General features: G+C 44.1%; 1 protein-coding gene across 4 annotated transcripts; it reads right to left on the bottom strand.

The window, feature by feature from the left end:
* Window positions 1-3,519: 3,519 nt before the first annotated feature.
* On the bottom strand, window positions 3,520-15,292 carry CCNT1 (cyclin T1). 4 transcript variants are annotated; one of them, XM_053371517.1, is made up of 9 exons: window positions 15,072-15,286; window positions 13,779-13,860; window positions 12,422-12,550; window positions 11,613-11,673; window positions 10,278-10,340; window positions 9,878-9,923; window positions 7,782-7,945; window positions 7,442-7,512; window positions 3,520-6,944 (listed from the first exon to the last, which is right to left on the bottom strand). In XM_053371517.1, the coding sequence occupies exons 1-9, from the start codon at window positions 15,245-15,247 to the stop codon at window positions 5,580-5,582; spliced, it is 2,157 nt and encodes a 718-aa protein (XP_053227492.1). In that variant the 5' UTR covers window positions 15,248-15,286; the 3' UTR covers window positions 3,520-5,579. The 4 variants fall into 4 exon arrangements, 3 of the variants coding, with proteins under 3 accessions (XP_053227492.1, XP_053227501.1, XP_053227510.1); XR_008328243.1 differs by lacking the exon at window positions 7,782-7,945 and having other exon boundaries at window positions 6,836-6,944; window positions 15,072-15,292; XM_053371526.1 differs by lacking the exons at window positions 11,613-11,673; window positions 13,779-13,860; window positions 15,072-15,286 and having other exon boundaries at window positions 12,422-12,529.
* Window positions 15,293-17,127: the final 1,835 nt, after the last annotated feature.

The raw sequence follows: 17,127 nt of genomic DNA, 5'->3' as shown, positions 1-17,127 counted from the left end.
GCCAGAGCACATATCATATCAGTGCTATCAGGCCAGAGATGGCAACAAGAAAATGGGCTTCTTCCGAACTGCTGCCTTATCTAAGGAATGCTTTCCCAAGAGAGACTTAGAATCATAGAGTTGGAAGAGACCACAAGGGCCATCGAGTCCAACCCCCTGCCAAGCAGGAAACACCATCAGAGCACTCCTGACATATGGTTGTCAAGCCTCTGCTTAAAGACCTCCAAAGGAGACTCCACCACACTCCTTGGCAGCAAATTCCACTGTCGAACAGCTCTTACTGTCAGGAAGTTCTTCCTAATGTTTAGGTGGAATCTTCTTTCTTGTAGTTTGGATCCATTGCTCCGTGTCCGCTTCTCTGGAGCAGCAGAAAACAACCTTTCTCCCTCCTCTATGTGACATCCTTTTATATATTTGAACATGGCTATCATATCACCCCTTAGCCTCCTCTTCTCCAGGCTAAACATGCCCAGCTCCCTTACTTGGCAATGACATTGACATCTTTTGGTGCACTAGACAAACTAATCTCTTTCCCCCCAGGAATTTTATTTGTAATTGTCTCTTTTCCTTTAGGGGTGTGGTGAAAGTGTTGTTTTTAATGGTTTAAGTACAGTAACTAACAGTATTGACTTATTATTTTTCATGTTATTTTGTGCATTTTACTATTATTTGTTTAAATCACTTAGAGATGTTTGCCTAAAGCAGGGGGGGCCAACTCCCAAGAGACTGCGTTCTACTCACGGAGTTAAAGACTGGCAGTGATCAGATCAAAGTTGTTGAGCATTTTTTAGGAAGGTAAGCCCGTTTTTTAGGAGTACAGGTAAAACTTGTTGGGCTTTTTTTAGGGGGTGCAGGGCAAAAACTTGTTGAGCTTCTTCGGGGGGAGCCAGTGATCTATCACAGACGCCCAGTGATCTACCAGGAGACTGCGATCTACCTGTTGGACGCACCTGGCTTAAAGCAACAAATATGCATAATAATAGTTCAGTCTCTGGCAGTATAGGCAGGCTTCCACCACTATAGGATTGCATCCTAGCAGAATTGTTATTGAATTGGCAGTCCATACTATCATGGCATTTCATGCAACTTTCAGTATACAGTGGTATCTCGGGTTAAGTACTTAATTTGTTCCGGAGGTCCGTTCTTAACCTGAAGAACCACTTTAGCTAATGGGGTCTCCCACTGCTGCCGGAGCACGATTTCTGTTCTCATCCTGAAGCAAAGCTCTTAATCTGAGGTAATATTTCTGGATTAGCGGAGTCTGTAACCTTTAGCGTCTGTAACCTGAGGTACTCTGTACCTATATCATTATTTACATTTAAGCATGTTCTAAAGCAAACTTCCTTACATTTTTTAGAGCAACGCGCACACACAAAACCAGGATGAGGAACTAGTGCTACATGTTGCAATTCTACAGGGGTCAGAGGGAGAAAACTAAGCACAATTAAGGTTCTTGGAAATCTAAGCTTTCATTAATAAAATATAGGTTCTAGCCCTTATGGCTGCAGAAGTATGTTGTGCTTGAAAATGCATGGGCCATACCTGCTGAAAACATATACCGTAAGCCAATGGTTGTGGGGTGAAGCGTCAGTGCCCTGCAGAGTTCATTGCCCAGCCCAGCAGAACCAGAATTTTGCAGTGAGAAATAACAGAAGGTTGCTAAAAAAATTTCCTTTGTGTAGAATTTAGATTGCCTAGGAATGGAGTTTATCTTCTTTTAGGTTTAATTCAGGAGTAGGAATTTTGCCTCCCCCCCCCCAATATGCTGTTGAACTATGACTCCCATCATCCCTAACCACTGACCATGATGGCTAGAGCAGATTGGATTTGGAATCTAGCAACATCTGGAGAGCCACAAGTTCCTCTTTACTGATCTAAATATATGCAAGTCCTGGCAATAACTCAGTTGGAAACAAGTACCAACTATTTACTTTAAGTTACTTCCTCCTAATATATAACTGAGGTGACCAAGAAAAAACTACTTAGTACTTTTATTTCGATTTGCATAGCTTATTTCTGAAATGTTCATTACATATTTGTGAATCAATAAAGCAGTGGATGCATTGAGTATAAGGGATGTATAATAGACAAATGATGGGCTATTGAACATTTAGTTTCAAACTCCCCAAGTGCTAAGGAAATACTAGTGCATACCTGTGCCACCAAGCTGCCTGAGGCGAGAATATTCTGTTAGAATACCCAATTCAAAGATGTAGTGAGCATTATCAAGTAGGCATCACTGCAGTGCAACTGTCACTCATTTAAATGAGGCTCACACAGGAACCTTCAGCAAGCTCCACAAACATAACACAGATTGTACAGAAGCAAGAGTTAATCAATAGCAGTTGACAATTGATCACCTGAGAAAAATCTAGTCGTACCTTGGTTCTCGAACGTAATCCATTCTGGAAGTCCATTCAACATCTGAAAACATTTAAAAACCAAGGCACAGCTTCTGATTGGCTGCATTCCTGCATTCAATCGGAAGCCGCATCGGATGTTCGGCTTCCAAAAAACGCTTGAAAACCGGAACACTTACTTCCAGGTTTGCAGTGTTTGGGAGCCAAAACGTACAAGTACCAAAGCATTCAAGAACCAAGGTACAACTGTATTTCTTTTGAGATATTAAAAAACTATTGCAAATCGCAGACTCTGGCTTTTCCCCATGCCCAGCAACATCCTTTTTATTTAATATGCAGCTTGAAGAGGAGTTCCAATGATCTTACAAGGTGGCTTACTACCATATTTTTCGCCCTATAGGGCGCACTTTTCCCCCCTCCAAAAATAAAGGGGAAATGTGTGTGCATCCTATGGGGCGAATACAGGCTTTCTCTGAAGCCTGGAGAGCGAGAGGGGTCGGTGCGCACCGACCCCTCTTGCACTCCAGGCTTCAGGAAGCTCTGTGCAACCCTCGGGAGCCCGGCGTGAAGCCACGCCAGGCTCCCGAGGGTTGCGCAGAGCTGTCTGCACTCCTGGGCTCGGTGCAGCTCCGCACAAACCTCCCGGGCGCACAGCTTCGGCATCGCTCTGGGACCCGTTCTGGGGGCTGGGGTCGGGGGAAGCTCAGGCTTTCCCCGCCCCCAGCCCCGCGCCTGTGGGGGGGGGGAATAATCTTTCCCCCTTTATTCCCCCCCCCAATCTTGGTGCGTCCTATGGGCCGGAGCGTCCAATAGGGTGAAAAATACGGTACTTTGTGAAAAGTGATATTCTGCTACTGCTTAGGGGGGGAAATAATTTGCCCAGCATTGCCACTTCCCTCTGTCTGCCCCACTCCCCAGACTGCTGCAAGCAGAAAACTGGTGAAGTGAAAAGCAGTTTAAAGATAGGTAAAATCCCAGTGAAAAAAGTTAGAGCCACAAGGCAGAGGAGGAAGGATAACAACGAGTCCTGGATCCAGAACTATTATATGATACAAGGTTCTTTCCCCAATGCTTCTGTACAGACTTTCTCTGCTGTATATAAATATTGAGATGTGACCAAGGCAGTTTGCAACTGTTGAAATATAGAAGAACAGACAAATTGTGGAGACAGTACATTTATTGAAACTTAGAATAGTAATAATATGAGCTGGGAATTAGAAAGTTTCTGAAAGATTATGTGAAACCAGACCAAAGTTTGTGACCATCAACAGCTGAGACACCATTGCTTTAAAAATTAAGAGGTGGTGGGAAAATAGTTATTGTTCCAAATTAAGAGAAAACACTTCAATAAAAACCAGATACCCACAGATGAGTGTCTTTTGTTGTTTTAAACATGATACACTCTATCTAACCAGCAGCAATTAAACTTCTCACATGAGACTGCAGACCTAGGCCATTACTAGCATTGTTTGTTCACAACTTTTAGTTGCTATTAACACACTGGAATAGATTCCTATCGATATGTATTAGTCAAAGCATTCCATTCCAGCTAAGAAAACCACAATGCTTTACACCACACAATCCTCCAGATTTTAATTTGGAAGTTTCTTCAGAGCAGTGGGAATGCCCTGAAATACTTTGCTGAACTAGGAAATGTATACTCAAAGGACAGCAAATCTGGGATTTATGAGTACCAACCAAGTTGTTCAGTCCAATTATGATGCGACAAACCAAGGCTGAATCCTGTCAAATGAACAAGCACTCAGATGTCATCTACAGAAACACTAAATATATGGCCACTTTTAAAAAGAATAACCTCATTTAACTTTAACACAGTACTGGAGAATCAGGTCAGAATGTTATGCCTTTTGCTATACAACCTTAGGCTGGAATAAGTCTCTGAATCAACTTACACAGGGTCAATTCCCACATTTTCCCGTAGATCTCAAAGTCAGGACACAGTAAACCTGGCCATAGGTTTATATTGTCGGCAGACATCATTAAATGAGGAGACAAGCAAGTTCCCATTTATTCATCTAGGTTTTACCAGCTCTTTTCACTCCTCTGTTCTCCAATCCAAATATGCCTGATTCCACTCACTGCTGTCTTTACAAATACTTTGAAAAGCCTTTTCTGCTTCTAGCAAATATGAAAATCTCGTATCCCATAATGCAGTTTAAGTACAATTTAAAGCATCCCAGAATCACGATTACTGTTCTAACATTCACATTGACTTTCTGCCTCCCTTCCCACTCCTCTTCCCAAACTAACCCCCACTTCCAGATAAGTTGCTGCAAAGACCCTCTTTTTTGAAGGCACCCTCAGAGTTCCTGCAGGAAGACACAGTCCTGACCACCTTTATAACGCAGTCCCATCAAAATTATTTTCAATGCCTTATGCTAGGTGGGACACACAGTAGCAGGGCACCCAAATGGAAGCAATGTGGTCAAGGCAGGAAGTGAAAGGTTAAGGAAGACACGTTCCCACATCCTTCCCGCTCAGCAGGAAGGGCTGGACAAAGCCAGAAACTAAAACACACAATTTGCTGTTTCCAAAGTTTCTTGGAAATACGGGTCTGCCATCTGTCTCCACGCTCACTGGTAAGCAACCAAAAGCAATAGTAGGGAGAAATTGAGGGAGGGAACTCCACCCCCTACCCAACCATTAGGCTTCTAGTTAATGTTCATGCCTTCCTCAAGAGAGTTTTCATGCCTTTTCATCCTATCAAACCTTCACTGCCTTCCATTCAGAGGGAAGCAACTTCCACCAGGACAAGTAACACTTAAGGAGCGCGCAGAGCCCATGAGCCCTGCCTTCATTTCAGTTTCTGCTGTAATCCCCTTCCTTTGTCCACCTTAGAAAAATAAAATCAACACTAAGAACATATATAACTTATTTTTAAATTATTTTAAATGTCTTTTAGGAGAAAGACTGCAACAATTTTAAATAGCCCTATGCCATCTCCTGTTGGTTCACGACCTTCAAATCAGTCTGACAGGAAACATATCCCCATTTCTTTCCAGTAGGACTGGAGGGGAGGGGAAGCACATGGAGAAAGATGGGCGCATCTTTTCACAGCTTCAAGGGCTCCACGTTCTCATACCAATAATAAAAATGTTTTAAAAAGGGGTTCGGGCATTCACACAAGGCAGTGGAGATCACTACGAGCAACATGCCCTCAGCAGACGGCAGCCCAACCTCAGTAGTTAAAAACGGGAATCACTTGGGGAGAGGCGGCAGGGGAGGGGGAGGTTCTGAAGGTAGAGGGGGCGGCCGTGGTTTATCCACACTCGCAGCAGCCCTGGGGTTCAAGTACTCGCCATATGAATGTACAAAGTCAAAGGTGGGAGGCTGGGTGGGTTGCATGCCCTGTGCGCTGAGCAAGGAGTGCAGCATGTTCACTGTATCCTGGTAATCAATGGCCTGGTTCATGTTATGCCCGTTGGCCCCGGCAGTGCTCTTGTCCAGTTTCCCAGGAGCCCCTCTGGTTTTGCTGCCCTGGACAAAAGGGAGACCAGCTGCATCCAAGCTGTGCCCAGGGTGCTGGGGAAAGGGAAACGGCATGGAGGCCCCTTTTGAATTCTTGCTGATTTTCGGCTGATGTTCATGTGCTGCAGCTGAGGCCTCCTCAGAAAGTGGTCTCTTGCGGAAGGAACAAATTGGGACAAAACCTTTATGGGATGCAATGCCACTTTGGTTACCATGCTTGGAGTCCACTGGCCGCTTGGTGCTGGCAACAGGTTGTGCATGTGAATGTTTGTGAGAATGGTGGTTGTGGTGGTGGTTGGAAGAATGGACCTTATGTTTTTCCTTGTGCTCTCCTCGGCTCTTGCCACTACTTTCATCAGAAGAGCCTGGCCGTTCTGAAAGAGTCGGCACTTTGATGCGCATTTTTATTTCCTCCGGTTTGGAGGAAGAAACAGCAGGCTTGTCCCCTGGTGCAGTCAGCCGAACTTTGAGGGCAGATGAGGTCTTATCAGGCTTTTCAGTGGGGAGCCGTTCAGAACCATCAGAGCTGCCACCCAATGGGATTTTCAGAATGATGGGAGATGGGTTATTCTCTTGCTGCTGCACATCCCGTTCACGCTGCTGTTGCACAAGCAGGTTCTGAGCAGCATAGGCATATTGAGAACGTACATTTGCCTCCATGTTTTCCAGCTCACGTTTCTGTGCAGCTAGTTCTTCAGCATGTTTGGCACGATACTCCTTTAATGATACTTTTGCCAATGGTGCACTTTTAATGCTCTGCTTAGAGAAGGGGCCACTACTGTTATCGAGATGTGGATGGTCTGTGCTGGAAGACATTTCACTGGCCCTGTGGCTGACCTCCAATTTATGTGACGGGTGTTGAGCCATCCAGCTGTCTGCTGACATCACATCTGTGCCAAGGTCCCCTGGAGAGTCGCCTGCTGCACCTGAAAGCGAAGCAAGTCCTCCAGCTGTCGAGGAAGTAGACATGCTCATCAGACCTGCAATGGTTGTGTCAGAGGAGCTTCTGGAGATCATGCTGAGAATGGTCTGTTCTGAGAGGCAATCATCATCACCTTGATCATCAGTCTTTGATTTCCTAGCTGCCTGGCAGGCCTAGGGGGAAAAACAAAAGCAGTACCAACTTTAGAATGCCAGATCTCTCTCCTGGACAGACAAAGGAAAGGAAAGGAGAAAGGAAAGGAGAAAGGAAAGGAGAAAGGAGAAAGGGGGAAGGGGGAAGGGAAGGGAAGAGCTGTCCTGTTATGCCATTTCCATAAACAATTTTTTCCATTCACAAATTGTCTTGCAAGAAACTAGAATACATCGCATTTCAACAGCATACAACATTTGATCCTGCCACTTTAGAAAATTCTATTATGGGAGAAGGCTGCAGTAAGGGGGTCTATACACCCCAGCTTCCTGTCTGATGAAACCTTTGGATAATTCAAAAAAATAAAGAAGGGTTTATGTAGAGAAGCATACACCTCTTGAATATTCATCTCCTCACAGCCAGAAGATGTTTATTATACATATATTTCTGCATTACTTATCAAACTGAAGAGCACACACAACTTTGCCAAGCCATGCTCAGAGTGTGCAGAGGACCTTACCCGCCAATTCCTGATTCGTTTCAGCCGGTTAGGAGTTTTCTCAAGGATCTGCAGGAATTCATGAGTAAGTTCTGCAAGATAAACACAAGAACACCAAGTAGTAAGAGGCGTGAAATTTACAAGCCAGAACCCAAAGGGTGCTTTAACTTCTGCCCTTGCCAGCAATAGATGGAGCATTCCTGGGACTAATGATACTGGCTCAAGTTATCAAATTAATCCCACTTAATTTTTTATTGCCATGCTGGAAATCTTGGTGAGAATGTCCCTTAGAAGTAAGATATCAAGGTAATAAAATACCTCATTGTGCATGGTAATGTATTTGACCTTGCTCCAAACTTACCATCCAAGAGTTCCAGAGTTACAGTGCCATCAACGTACTCCCACCAGTGCTTCCCGTCCATGGAGACTGGGATCTCCCAGTTGGACCACTTACAGGCCAAGTGGATGCAGACGCAGGCCACAACGGGAGGGGTGTACTGCAGGCTGAAGGTGGTTAGGTGAAGGCTGACATCACCAGCAGGGAGAGAGAAACAGAAAGCTGTAAGCTCCCAAGCCTGAACGGCAGCAGCACACACAACCGCCCGCTGGACAGACACTGCAAGAAGTGAGCATCCCTCAGCTTTAAAAGCCTTAATTATCCTGCATCGTCAAGCAGGCCCTGCTTAAAACAAAACTGTTTCAGCCTTCTTCCACGAGGTTTTCCAGGAGCTCCCGTCAGCCTGGAGCTCCAGGACCCCCATACGGCCAACAGGGCGGGCAAAGGGAAAATGCTGCATTTGAAGTTACTATTTTGGGGTTCCACAGGGCTGGATTATCCAATAGCACCAGAGAACAATCTCGAGAGATTTGGGCTACTTTGCTCTTTTTCAAAGGAATTTTATTCACCAGGCCAAAAAGTGACAGAAACCTCCAGATACGACAATCTGATCAGTGATGGCAGTAGATTTTGGCATCAGATCCAAAAGCCAACAGTCAAGCAGTTGTGCCTTAGACAAACTGTAGTTCCCTTTAAGCTTTGGCCAATTCCACAGAGCATCAAATCATCTTGCATGACAACAACCTAATAGGAATGAGCCCCAGAAGGCTGATAACAAAGAGATGCTGGCAAGATACTACTTTACTCATGGTACATTTCTATCCCAACAAACTCTTCCGGAGACACTACAGGGCAAGGCACTGGTTTGTAAATGGTGTCTGCTGGGACAAAAGTGGTCCTTGGGAGATGTGCCAGCTGCTCTTTCCCTCCCCTACACCAGTTGCCAGGGATGAAACAAGGTGTGGAGGAAGAAGCAACTGCTGTGGTGATGGGACTTGCAAGCAGCGTTTTGAGAAGGATGAGGCCTCAAGCCCATTCCATCCCCCTCCTTCTAAATAAAATAATCTCCAGCAGAATTAGTACTCTTTGCATATTATACATCAGCTGACTATATACTCTGCAACAAGGTAACCCAAATAAGCAAATCTACATGTATGTTATTTTGCATTTTTAAAATCCTACAAGAAATTAGAAAGAGAACTCAAACCCCATTAATTGGTCACAGGAAGGCCTACGTATCTACTCTCTGGCTTCTGAAATTTCACAAGGCACAACATATGTCACCAAGTTTCTATATGCCCTACTTTAAAAAAAGAATAGTAAAATCCTAAGGATGCTGACTGCTGTGTTAAGACACAAAATTCCCTACTTCAATCCTCCATGAAGTACAAAGCTGAAACATTTAAACAGCTGCATATACCAAGCCACATCTGAATTCAGAGAAAACTAGTTTGTGTGAGTGTCTGAAACATTGTCAAGAAGAGCACTAAACTGAGCAATGTTTATCAGAACAAAATCTAAACATGAACTATAAAATCTATAGAACGGCAGCCTTTGCACACAATATAGTTCCAAAAAGTGATTTCAACCATGTTGCAGGGTTCAAATACTGAAGAGGCATCTCTCTTCTGGAGAACTCTAGGTTGAAAAAAGCCATCTCAAGCCAACAATTTAGCTTCTTCCAAAAGAAAATCTAATTCTTTTCATCTCAGATGAATGCTGCTAGGTGTTCACTGACTTCTAGATGGAAAGATCCAATCTGATCCACACTTAGTAGCAAAGCAATTTTAGCCTGGAATTATAAATAGCCAGCCACCTATGGTAAGCAAGAATTGTTTCAGGGTAACCAAGCAGGAAAATCCTAATAAAAGCTGTTTATTTTTCAGTTTAGGCCACAAACATAGGCTAGTACATGAGCTAGTAGCATTGTCAACTTATTTTCTAGGAGATTTCTTCAGAACAAAACCTTAATTTATTCTAGAGTAAGACATGTACTGCCCTGATATTCAAATGCGCAATAAAGCATTTCTTCTGTAAGTTTAGAAGGATGTTCTTCTACAATTGTCAAGAACTACATTCCCAAATAAAAAAGCTAATAAGAGTAAGCCTTCAACATGTACCTGTTGGTAGCCATGAAGTAGGACGTCTGTGCCAGATCCTTGCTGGCTGAAAGAAAAAAGGAAAACCATGTGTTAGTGCTGCAAAGCACCTCTTTAATATACAACAATATGTTTCTATTGGGAAATAGCTCAGCATATTTACTTTGATTATATATGTATACTCATCAGCTGTAAATGCCCACTTTAATACTGCCATACTCTGAAAGTTTGTATCCAACTCATTACCACCATATTAAGCCAGGGTAAGGGGTGAATATTTAGTATAGCAACACCCTCTCTGTTTATTTTACTTGTTCCTTTGACCAAGAAACAATTTGTCGGCTAAGAAACGCAACCACTTCTGTGTGAAAGTGTCATAAGTGCTGTGCCAGAATCACAGCAGTGTTGAATCACTGCTTACCTCGCACTAGCTGTGTGCATTTCACCACATGAGTGTGAGGATGATCTATGGTGATCTCAAACCCTGGAAGAAAAACAGGTGACAGTTAGGTCATGGATATAACATATTTGTGCTTCTACATACCACAAATGCCTCTGGATCCTGGGAGGCAAGTAGATTGCTCATTCTTCCCCATTAAAGCTCATGCTGTGTGTTCAGTTGCAAGCAAGAAGAAAGCACAATATCTTCCTAGGTTCAAATGAATCTGTTATCCAGCACAAGAAAATGACAGAAACGTCTAGCTTCTAAGGCAACCATATTCTCTGCTGCAAATATACTAAAATACAACTGAACATTCTAAATCAGAAAACTAACATGTATTAAAACAACAGGAAAAGAAAATTCTACAATCTACTGGAAGAGGGCTTTTCCTGTCACTCCAAACACCAACAAACAATGTTTTCCTCTTAAGTAACAAAACCTAGTTTTCAAATGGTTTCTTTTAAGGGGAAATGTTTGGCCCAGCTATGGACTGGTCTGAGAAGTCCCAATGGGCAATGGCTCAGGAAAGACAATAAAATATTTATTTGAAGCCTTGCCTTCTGCCAGACAGTAACTACTACCAGCAGCAATTAAGCAAGTTCTTCCTCTGCGATGTTCTTTGATGAAAGTGTTACTGGAATAATTTTGTTGTGTCCCCTGCAGCCAGGGATAACTTCTTTGTACATTGGGGACTAAAATTTATATACCACTTGATTGTAAGAAAACCTCTGAGGTGTTTTCAAAAAAGTGTTTGAAATATCTGCATATAACAAGCAAGATTGGGCATCATATCATTCATCTAATTACAGTGAGAGATAGTATCTGTAAGCCAAGAGGTTACCAAAGGCATAGAAATAATATTGTTTCAGCTATCAAAAAAACCTGTTTGAATTAGTTACAAAGTAGCAAAAGCTCAACATCAACAATTCATGTCAGTTTGTCTGGGTATCCAGTTCCCACCCTGCATGACCAAGCTAATCATACAATTGGAACAATAGGCTGTCATGTTGCTAAGCCTTCAATCCAGAGTACACTGCATGGAACCTGAACAATATCAATCCTGTTGAAAAAGAACCCAAACCAATTTTTGCATTCATATTGGTTTACAAGAATGTCAATAAATTCACCCTAAACAAAACATATCAAACAAGTCATAAATTGTGAGGTTTGTCGCCTGGACTGATGCTCTCCCACACTGGCCAGCTGTGCCTCTGCCCTTCAGCTGTGAAGAAGACTGGGATTAGACTCTCCACTCTGCGGAACTTTTCTGGGTCTGAGATTCATGAAGCAGCCCGTCCGCTTGGAAAAACTTACCCAGGGTCTGCAGTATTATGCTCTCTAGAATGACCAGGTCTTGGGCTTGTTGCAGGTAAGCCTGGGGTTGAGAGGACAGGCAGGTTACTTGTGATGAGGCACTCTGTATCAAGCCTGCATATTTCTAACACTCTCTTGGGGAGGCAAAAAAATATCAAGGGGGAATCTTTATCATAGTCAATGCTGGAGAGAATTGGCACAAGCATCCCAATCCCAGGAAAAAAATGTTAAGTGCCCAATGGACACAATGCTTGCTCAAGAGGCTGCTCTTGATTCCATAATGGCTTCAACTGCCATGAAGTTATCAGTGTGTGTTAAAAATTTGACCTTTCCTTCAATTTGGCTTCAGAATAAAGCTTCCCCCTTGTTGGCAAGGTTAGATGTGCTGGTCCTGTCAGGAAGGGCTGTGGTGAGATGTAAAACAATATGCTTAACAATCCTCCTGTTTGAATGGCAGTGACAGGAATGAATTTCAAACAACGTTTTCTGTGTCACCATAAGAGGGTGATCCTGGCAGGCAATATCCACCCATTAATACAAACAGTGCTACACATCTGGCTTTAATTCACAACAGTCTAGCAGGAACACACAGGACAGACAAGCTATTTGGCTTACAAAACCCCAGAGCTTTCTGTACTATGCACCAGCAATATTCAAGAACTAATTACTATTGTTCAGATAATATTCCAACAAAGCTGTAGCACTCTAGATCCAATGAAGCACAGGGGACTTGCACTGCCAGGATTCGTCCTTTCCCCTCCCTCACTTGTTGAGCACTGTATATGTTTCACAGGTATTCAGTTACTTACCTCACTCCTCGTATCTGGAAGCGCCTCTTGAGGATGGAGACAGGCATGAGCGACCTTGATGACGTGCTCCAGTTTTCGCGGTTGCTCCTCCACCTTGGCTGCCAGGAAAAGGGCAGCTGGTGCTACAGTCTTTACAGAGAAAATAAATTTAAATGCAACATCCTCTTTCAAATGGCAGCAAACCTCCTTGGTCTCAAAAAGTCCAGAGAAAGTATCTTAACAACAACTTAGAATTGGTAGTTCTACTATTTGACTAAATGTCCACAAGCTGAATTGTATACACAAACATTAAAAGATTCATTTGGCAAGGCATCATAACCTGCAGAACATACTGGATTGTATAAAACCCATGCTATAATATGAAAGCTATTCAACAGTAGACAACCAGTGCTAATTTGGGATATAACTACCTGGGTTTTCACACTGCACAAATTATGCACAGTAGAAGCTATAATTTAATGCAGAGGATGGTTTCTGGGAATTATAGGCTTATTTTTTTCCTTAAAAACATTATGACTCCAGGGTCTTATCATCACAGGAAAACTAAGTTACAAAAATGAACAACTTCTACAAGGAATTGTGGGTGCAAGTTTTCAAGTTTTCCTGGGGCATTCTACTGCTGATTCTTAAGTGAAGACCACCGCTAAGTTGATGATCAATTTTGGAGCTACCTTGATCACCATAGAGTCCAAAACTTGATACAGATCTATTGAAACAGAAACCTAGGTTGGAACCACCCAGTTTTATATGGAATGTGTGCCCTGTTAGTTACAGCATCCAAGTTTTAAAATGTGTTGCCTCAGGAAGTTTACCTTCCTCTCTTCTTGTCTTTATGGACATCAGCATTTGACCTAGGTGATGCCTCTAAGTTCATTCATGGATTTGCTATTGCTGTTGCCACTACATTTCACTCTTCTATTATCTTATTGTTTAACTATTAGCGTGAACTAGTGAACATAAAATGAAACTGTTCATGTTTTGTTCTTCTTTATGTATAATTGCTAGCGACCTTAAATGTATTTTTAGATCAGAAAAATTAGATCAAATGTTTAATAGAGATTATCCTCGCTCTCATACACTCTTCATAATAAATTATTTGAAATTAATTTCTGAAAAATGTGACACAGAATAAAACCTTTAAAGATTTCCACCACAATACTCAGCACACACCCTTTCTCTTAATCTGCGTGGGATAAGGGAGAATATGAAACATATCTATGTACAATTCTAACTAAGAAAAAGTACTAATACAAGTGATACAAATGTATTTTCAATCTTTGCTGGAAGGCACCCAGAGTGGCTGGAGAAACCCTGTCAGATGGATAGGGAAATAAATAAATAAATAAATAATACTTACATTTCGATGAAATTGAGTAAAAGATTGAACCATGTAGAACCGATGCATGTAGACAATAGCCGTATTGATAGTCAGTTGGGAACTAGTATCTTGTGGTTAAGGAAAAAGCAGACAAAGGCTTTCCAAGCATATTTTAAAAGGGTTATCTGCAAACTGTAGGTTTTAAAGGACTGCACTGCCCCATGTATTCCAATCTTCACAACACACACTGATGTGAATCAGTGTTTTTGAGGTAACGTACATCACACATTAGCAAATCCCAGATGTCTACAAAATGATTAGAACACTTATCCTTCAGATGCAGGCTTACACAGGAAGTTCAACACCAATAAATGCTAAAACAATATTGGGCTGCAATGCTCTGCATTCTTACCAAGAGTAAGCACCAATGGGACTTCCAAATAAACATGCATGGAATCACACTAAGTGCCATATGACCTTTAAGTAAACTCACTATACTAAGGCTACAGTCATAATAGCACTTATCTAGGAATAAGCCCCACTACACACAAAAGGATTCATTTCCTAGTAGACCTGGCTAGGATTGTACTGACAGTAAAGAGACCCTCTCTCTGAACGCACATCTAAACACACCTAAACAAACGTTAAATTTTCCAGGCCAAATCACATCTTTGAAATCAGAACCAAGCTTTAAAGCATTGCTAAGGGCTCACCAACATTTACTCTTCCATAATCAAGAAACCCAATACAGGAAACACTGACGGAACTTTGGCTGCATTTTGAAAAAAATACACCGCAATAAGTGCAACTAGCATTAACCTGCGCAAAAGAGAAATGTCCGTACAGGAACCAAGACTGGCCTCTTTTCCCACCAGCAAATAGCGCTCTTAAAATTTAGCTCAAATCTTAGATTCGCAATCCCAAGCCAAGCCGGCCTGCTAACAAATGAGTGCGCCTTCCAAGTTGTTGCTCAATAACTGCTTCCTCTCTCGGGCCTTGCAGCTCGATCAAGGCTTCAGGGCCTAGTCTCCTCTCCCCGACCCCACCTAGTTCCACCCCAGCCTTCTCCGCGTCGCCGAGTCGACCCTCCGCGGCCAACGGTAAACGCGTCCGAACTCCCACCCGCTACCGGGCCATCTTTGTAACGTGCCCTAATAACGTGCCCCGTTCTAAGCCGGCCGCGAACCACCGCGAGGCCTCAGGCTTGGTCTCTCGCCCCAGAGGCTTCAGCCCCGGCGAGGCCTAGTTCGCCCAGCGGCCCAAGCGCGCTTCCCGCACCCTGCTCAACCCAGCCCAGCTCGAGCTGCCGCGGCCTAGTCCCCCAATGGATACACAGTCAGGCGCTGGCCCATATCCTGAAGCAGGTTGGCTGCCTGCTGCCGGTACGACAGCTCCTTGTCTGGGTCGAGCCCCGCGCGCCGGGAAGGGCTGCGCGCCAGCTGCTCTCGGCTGAAATACCAGCGCCCTCCGCCGCCTCCTGCTGCAGCCGCCGCGCCACACACCGCCATGATGGCCGCCGTCGCCGTCGACAACCACGCATGCGTGTGGAGACGCACGCACCGCGCACCGGCCTACGCTTGCGTGACCTCGCCCAAGAGAGCCTGGGCGTGCGTGCGTGCCTGCGTCCTTCCGTTTCCTCTCCTGCTGGGAGAAAGAAAGGAAGAGGATGTGCGTGCCGAACTTCCGGTATTGGCTTGCGTAGGGGTGGGGGCGGGGGCGGGGCGTTACGTTTCAGTGCGTCGGTCGATGCCTCCCATCTCTATGGCGATCGTCGTACGAAGAAGCGCCATAGAGGCAAAAATGGTAGAGTGACACACAAAGAAGAGGGACTTACATGAGCCTTTTTTTGGGTTCGTTTTAATCTATGCCAGTGTGGTTTTAACCTTCTGCACGTCTTAAATTACGCTTGTAAATTTTTAAGCGATGGTTTCACGCTTCCGCTTCGAGGTCCCCTCTTCCCCCGCTACAACCAAGCGGTGTATATATACAGCTTGGCAGCTGCGTGCCAGGGGACAAATGGACCCTCCCTCCCTGGCTGGTAGTGAGTGGGGAGGAGGAGAAATGTGGGAGAGCTGGGCTAGGAGCAGGCAGAAGCCAGAGAATGAGAACTGATATGTACTGAAGTTCTCACCCTGGGCTAGCAGGGGGATACTGTAGATAGTTTTCAGTCAGGTCCGCATATGCAAATAAGGAATTGAAAGTGACGTTCAGTGATTGGATATGTACAAAGTTTGGATTTGAAGAGTTTGGATTTGATATCCCGCTTTATCACTACCCGAAGGAGTCTCAAAGTGGCTAACAATCTCCTTTCCCTTACTCCCCCACAACAAACACTCTGTGAGGTGAGTGGGGCTGAGAGACTTCAAAGAAGTGTGACTGGCCCAAGGTCACCCAGCAGCTGCAGGTGGAGGAGCAGAGACGCAAACCCGGTTCACCAGATTACGAGTCTATCACTCTTAACCACTACACCACACTGGCTCGTTGTTACTGTTGCTTTGGAGTCGAGCTCTATATAAGCAGGTTGGCTGACCACTTCAGCCCAGTTCTGTTCTGGCCTGTGAATAAACAAGAGCTGTTGGAAGAATAGCTGTGTCGTCTGATATGTTCACCCACAATTTAACAAGAACCATGCTTGATTTCTGCTTGAATCCAAGGCTGTGGCTATGGGAGAAGATCCTCTTGGGTGTTAATGCTGTGAGCCCCTCCAACGTAGGCTCCGGTTGTAAATAAGACCTATATCCTAAAGACCTCACAGTCTCTGCTGCCCCTCATCCCAAGGACATCAAACCCTAGGTAAGTGCCTGGAAGCCCTGGAATCTGGCACCAATTGGGGTAGTGCGCAACAATATTAATGTTGCTGCTGAAGGAATTACACCGACTGCCAGTTACTTCCTGGGTTAAATCCAAGGTGCTGCTGCTGGTGAATAAAGCTCTGTACAGTTTGGGACCAGGACAGCTAAACTTTATCTCCTCTCTTATACACACAGTTGTAAACCAAAATCTGCCCTTTTCCCTTATGGGGTATTCAAGAGCCAATATAGAGTCCTTACGTAGGTTCCCTATTGGTAGGAGAAAATAACAGAGGCCAACCAGAGAATATTGAGAAGCAAAGCAGCTAGTAAGCCTGATCTTTATTGATCTGTTGCAACAGGGTCCTCATTCACCACACGCAGGAGGGAGGAGGAACCCAGAACAATGGCACGCAAGCCCTTATATATACTTTTGAAATTGCTACCCTGTAGATCAAGACCACCCCCAGAAACATCATACATACATCACAGAAGGGGTGTAGCTCAAGACCCCCCCCCCCCATATATCATACCTACATCTCAGAAAGGGCGGTCAGAAATCTGAGTGCTTTGTTTACCTCCTGTCTGCCAGGTTACCT

This window comes from Podarcis raffonei, chromosome 2, assembly GCF_027172205.1.
Source record: "Podarcis raffonei isolate rPodRaf1 chromosome 2, rPodRaf1.pri, whole genome shotgun sequence".
Taxonomy (NCBI): domain Eukaryota; kingdom Metazoa; phylum Chordata; class Lepidosauria; order Squamata; family Lacertidae; genus Podarcis; species Podarcis raffonei.
The sequence above is the reverse complement of the archived record's forward strand: the minus strand, read 5'-3'. Positions and strand labels throughout refer to the sequence as shown.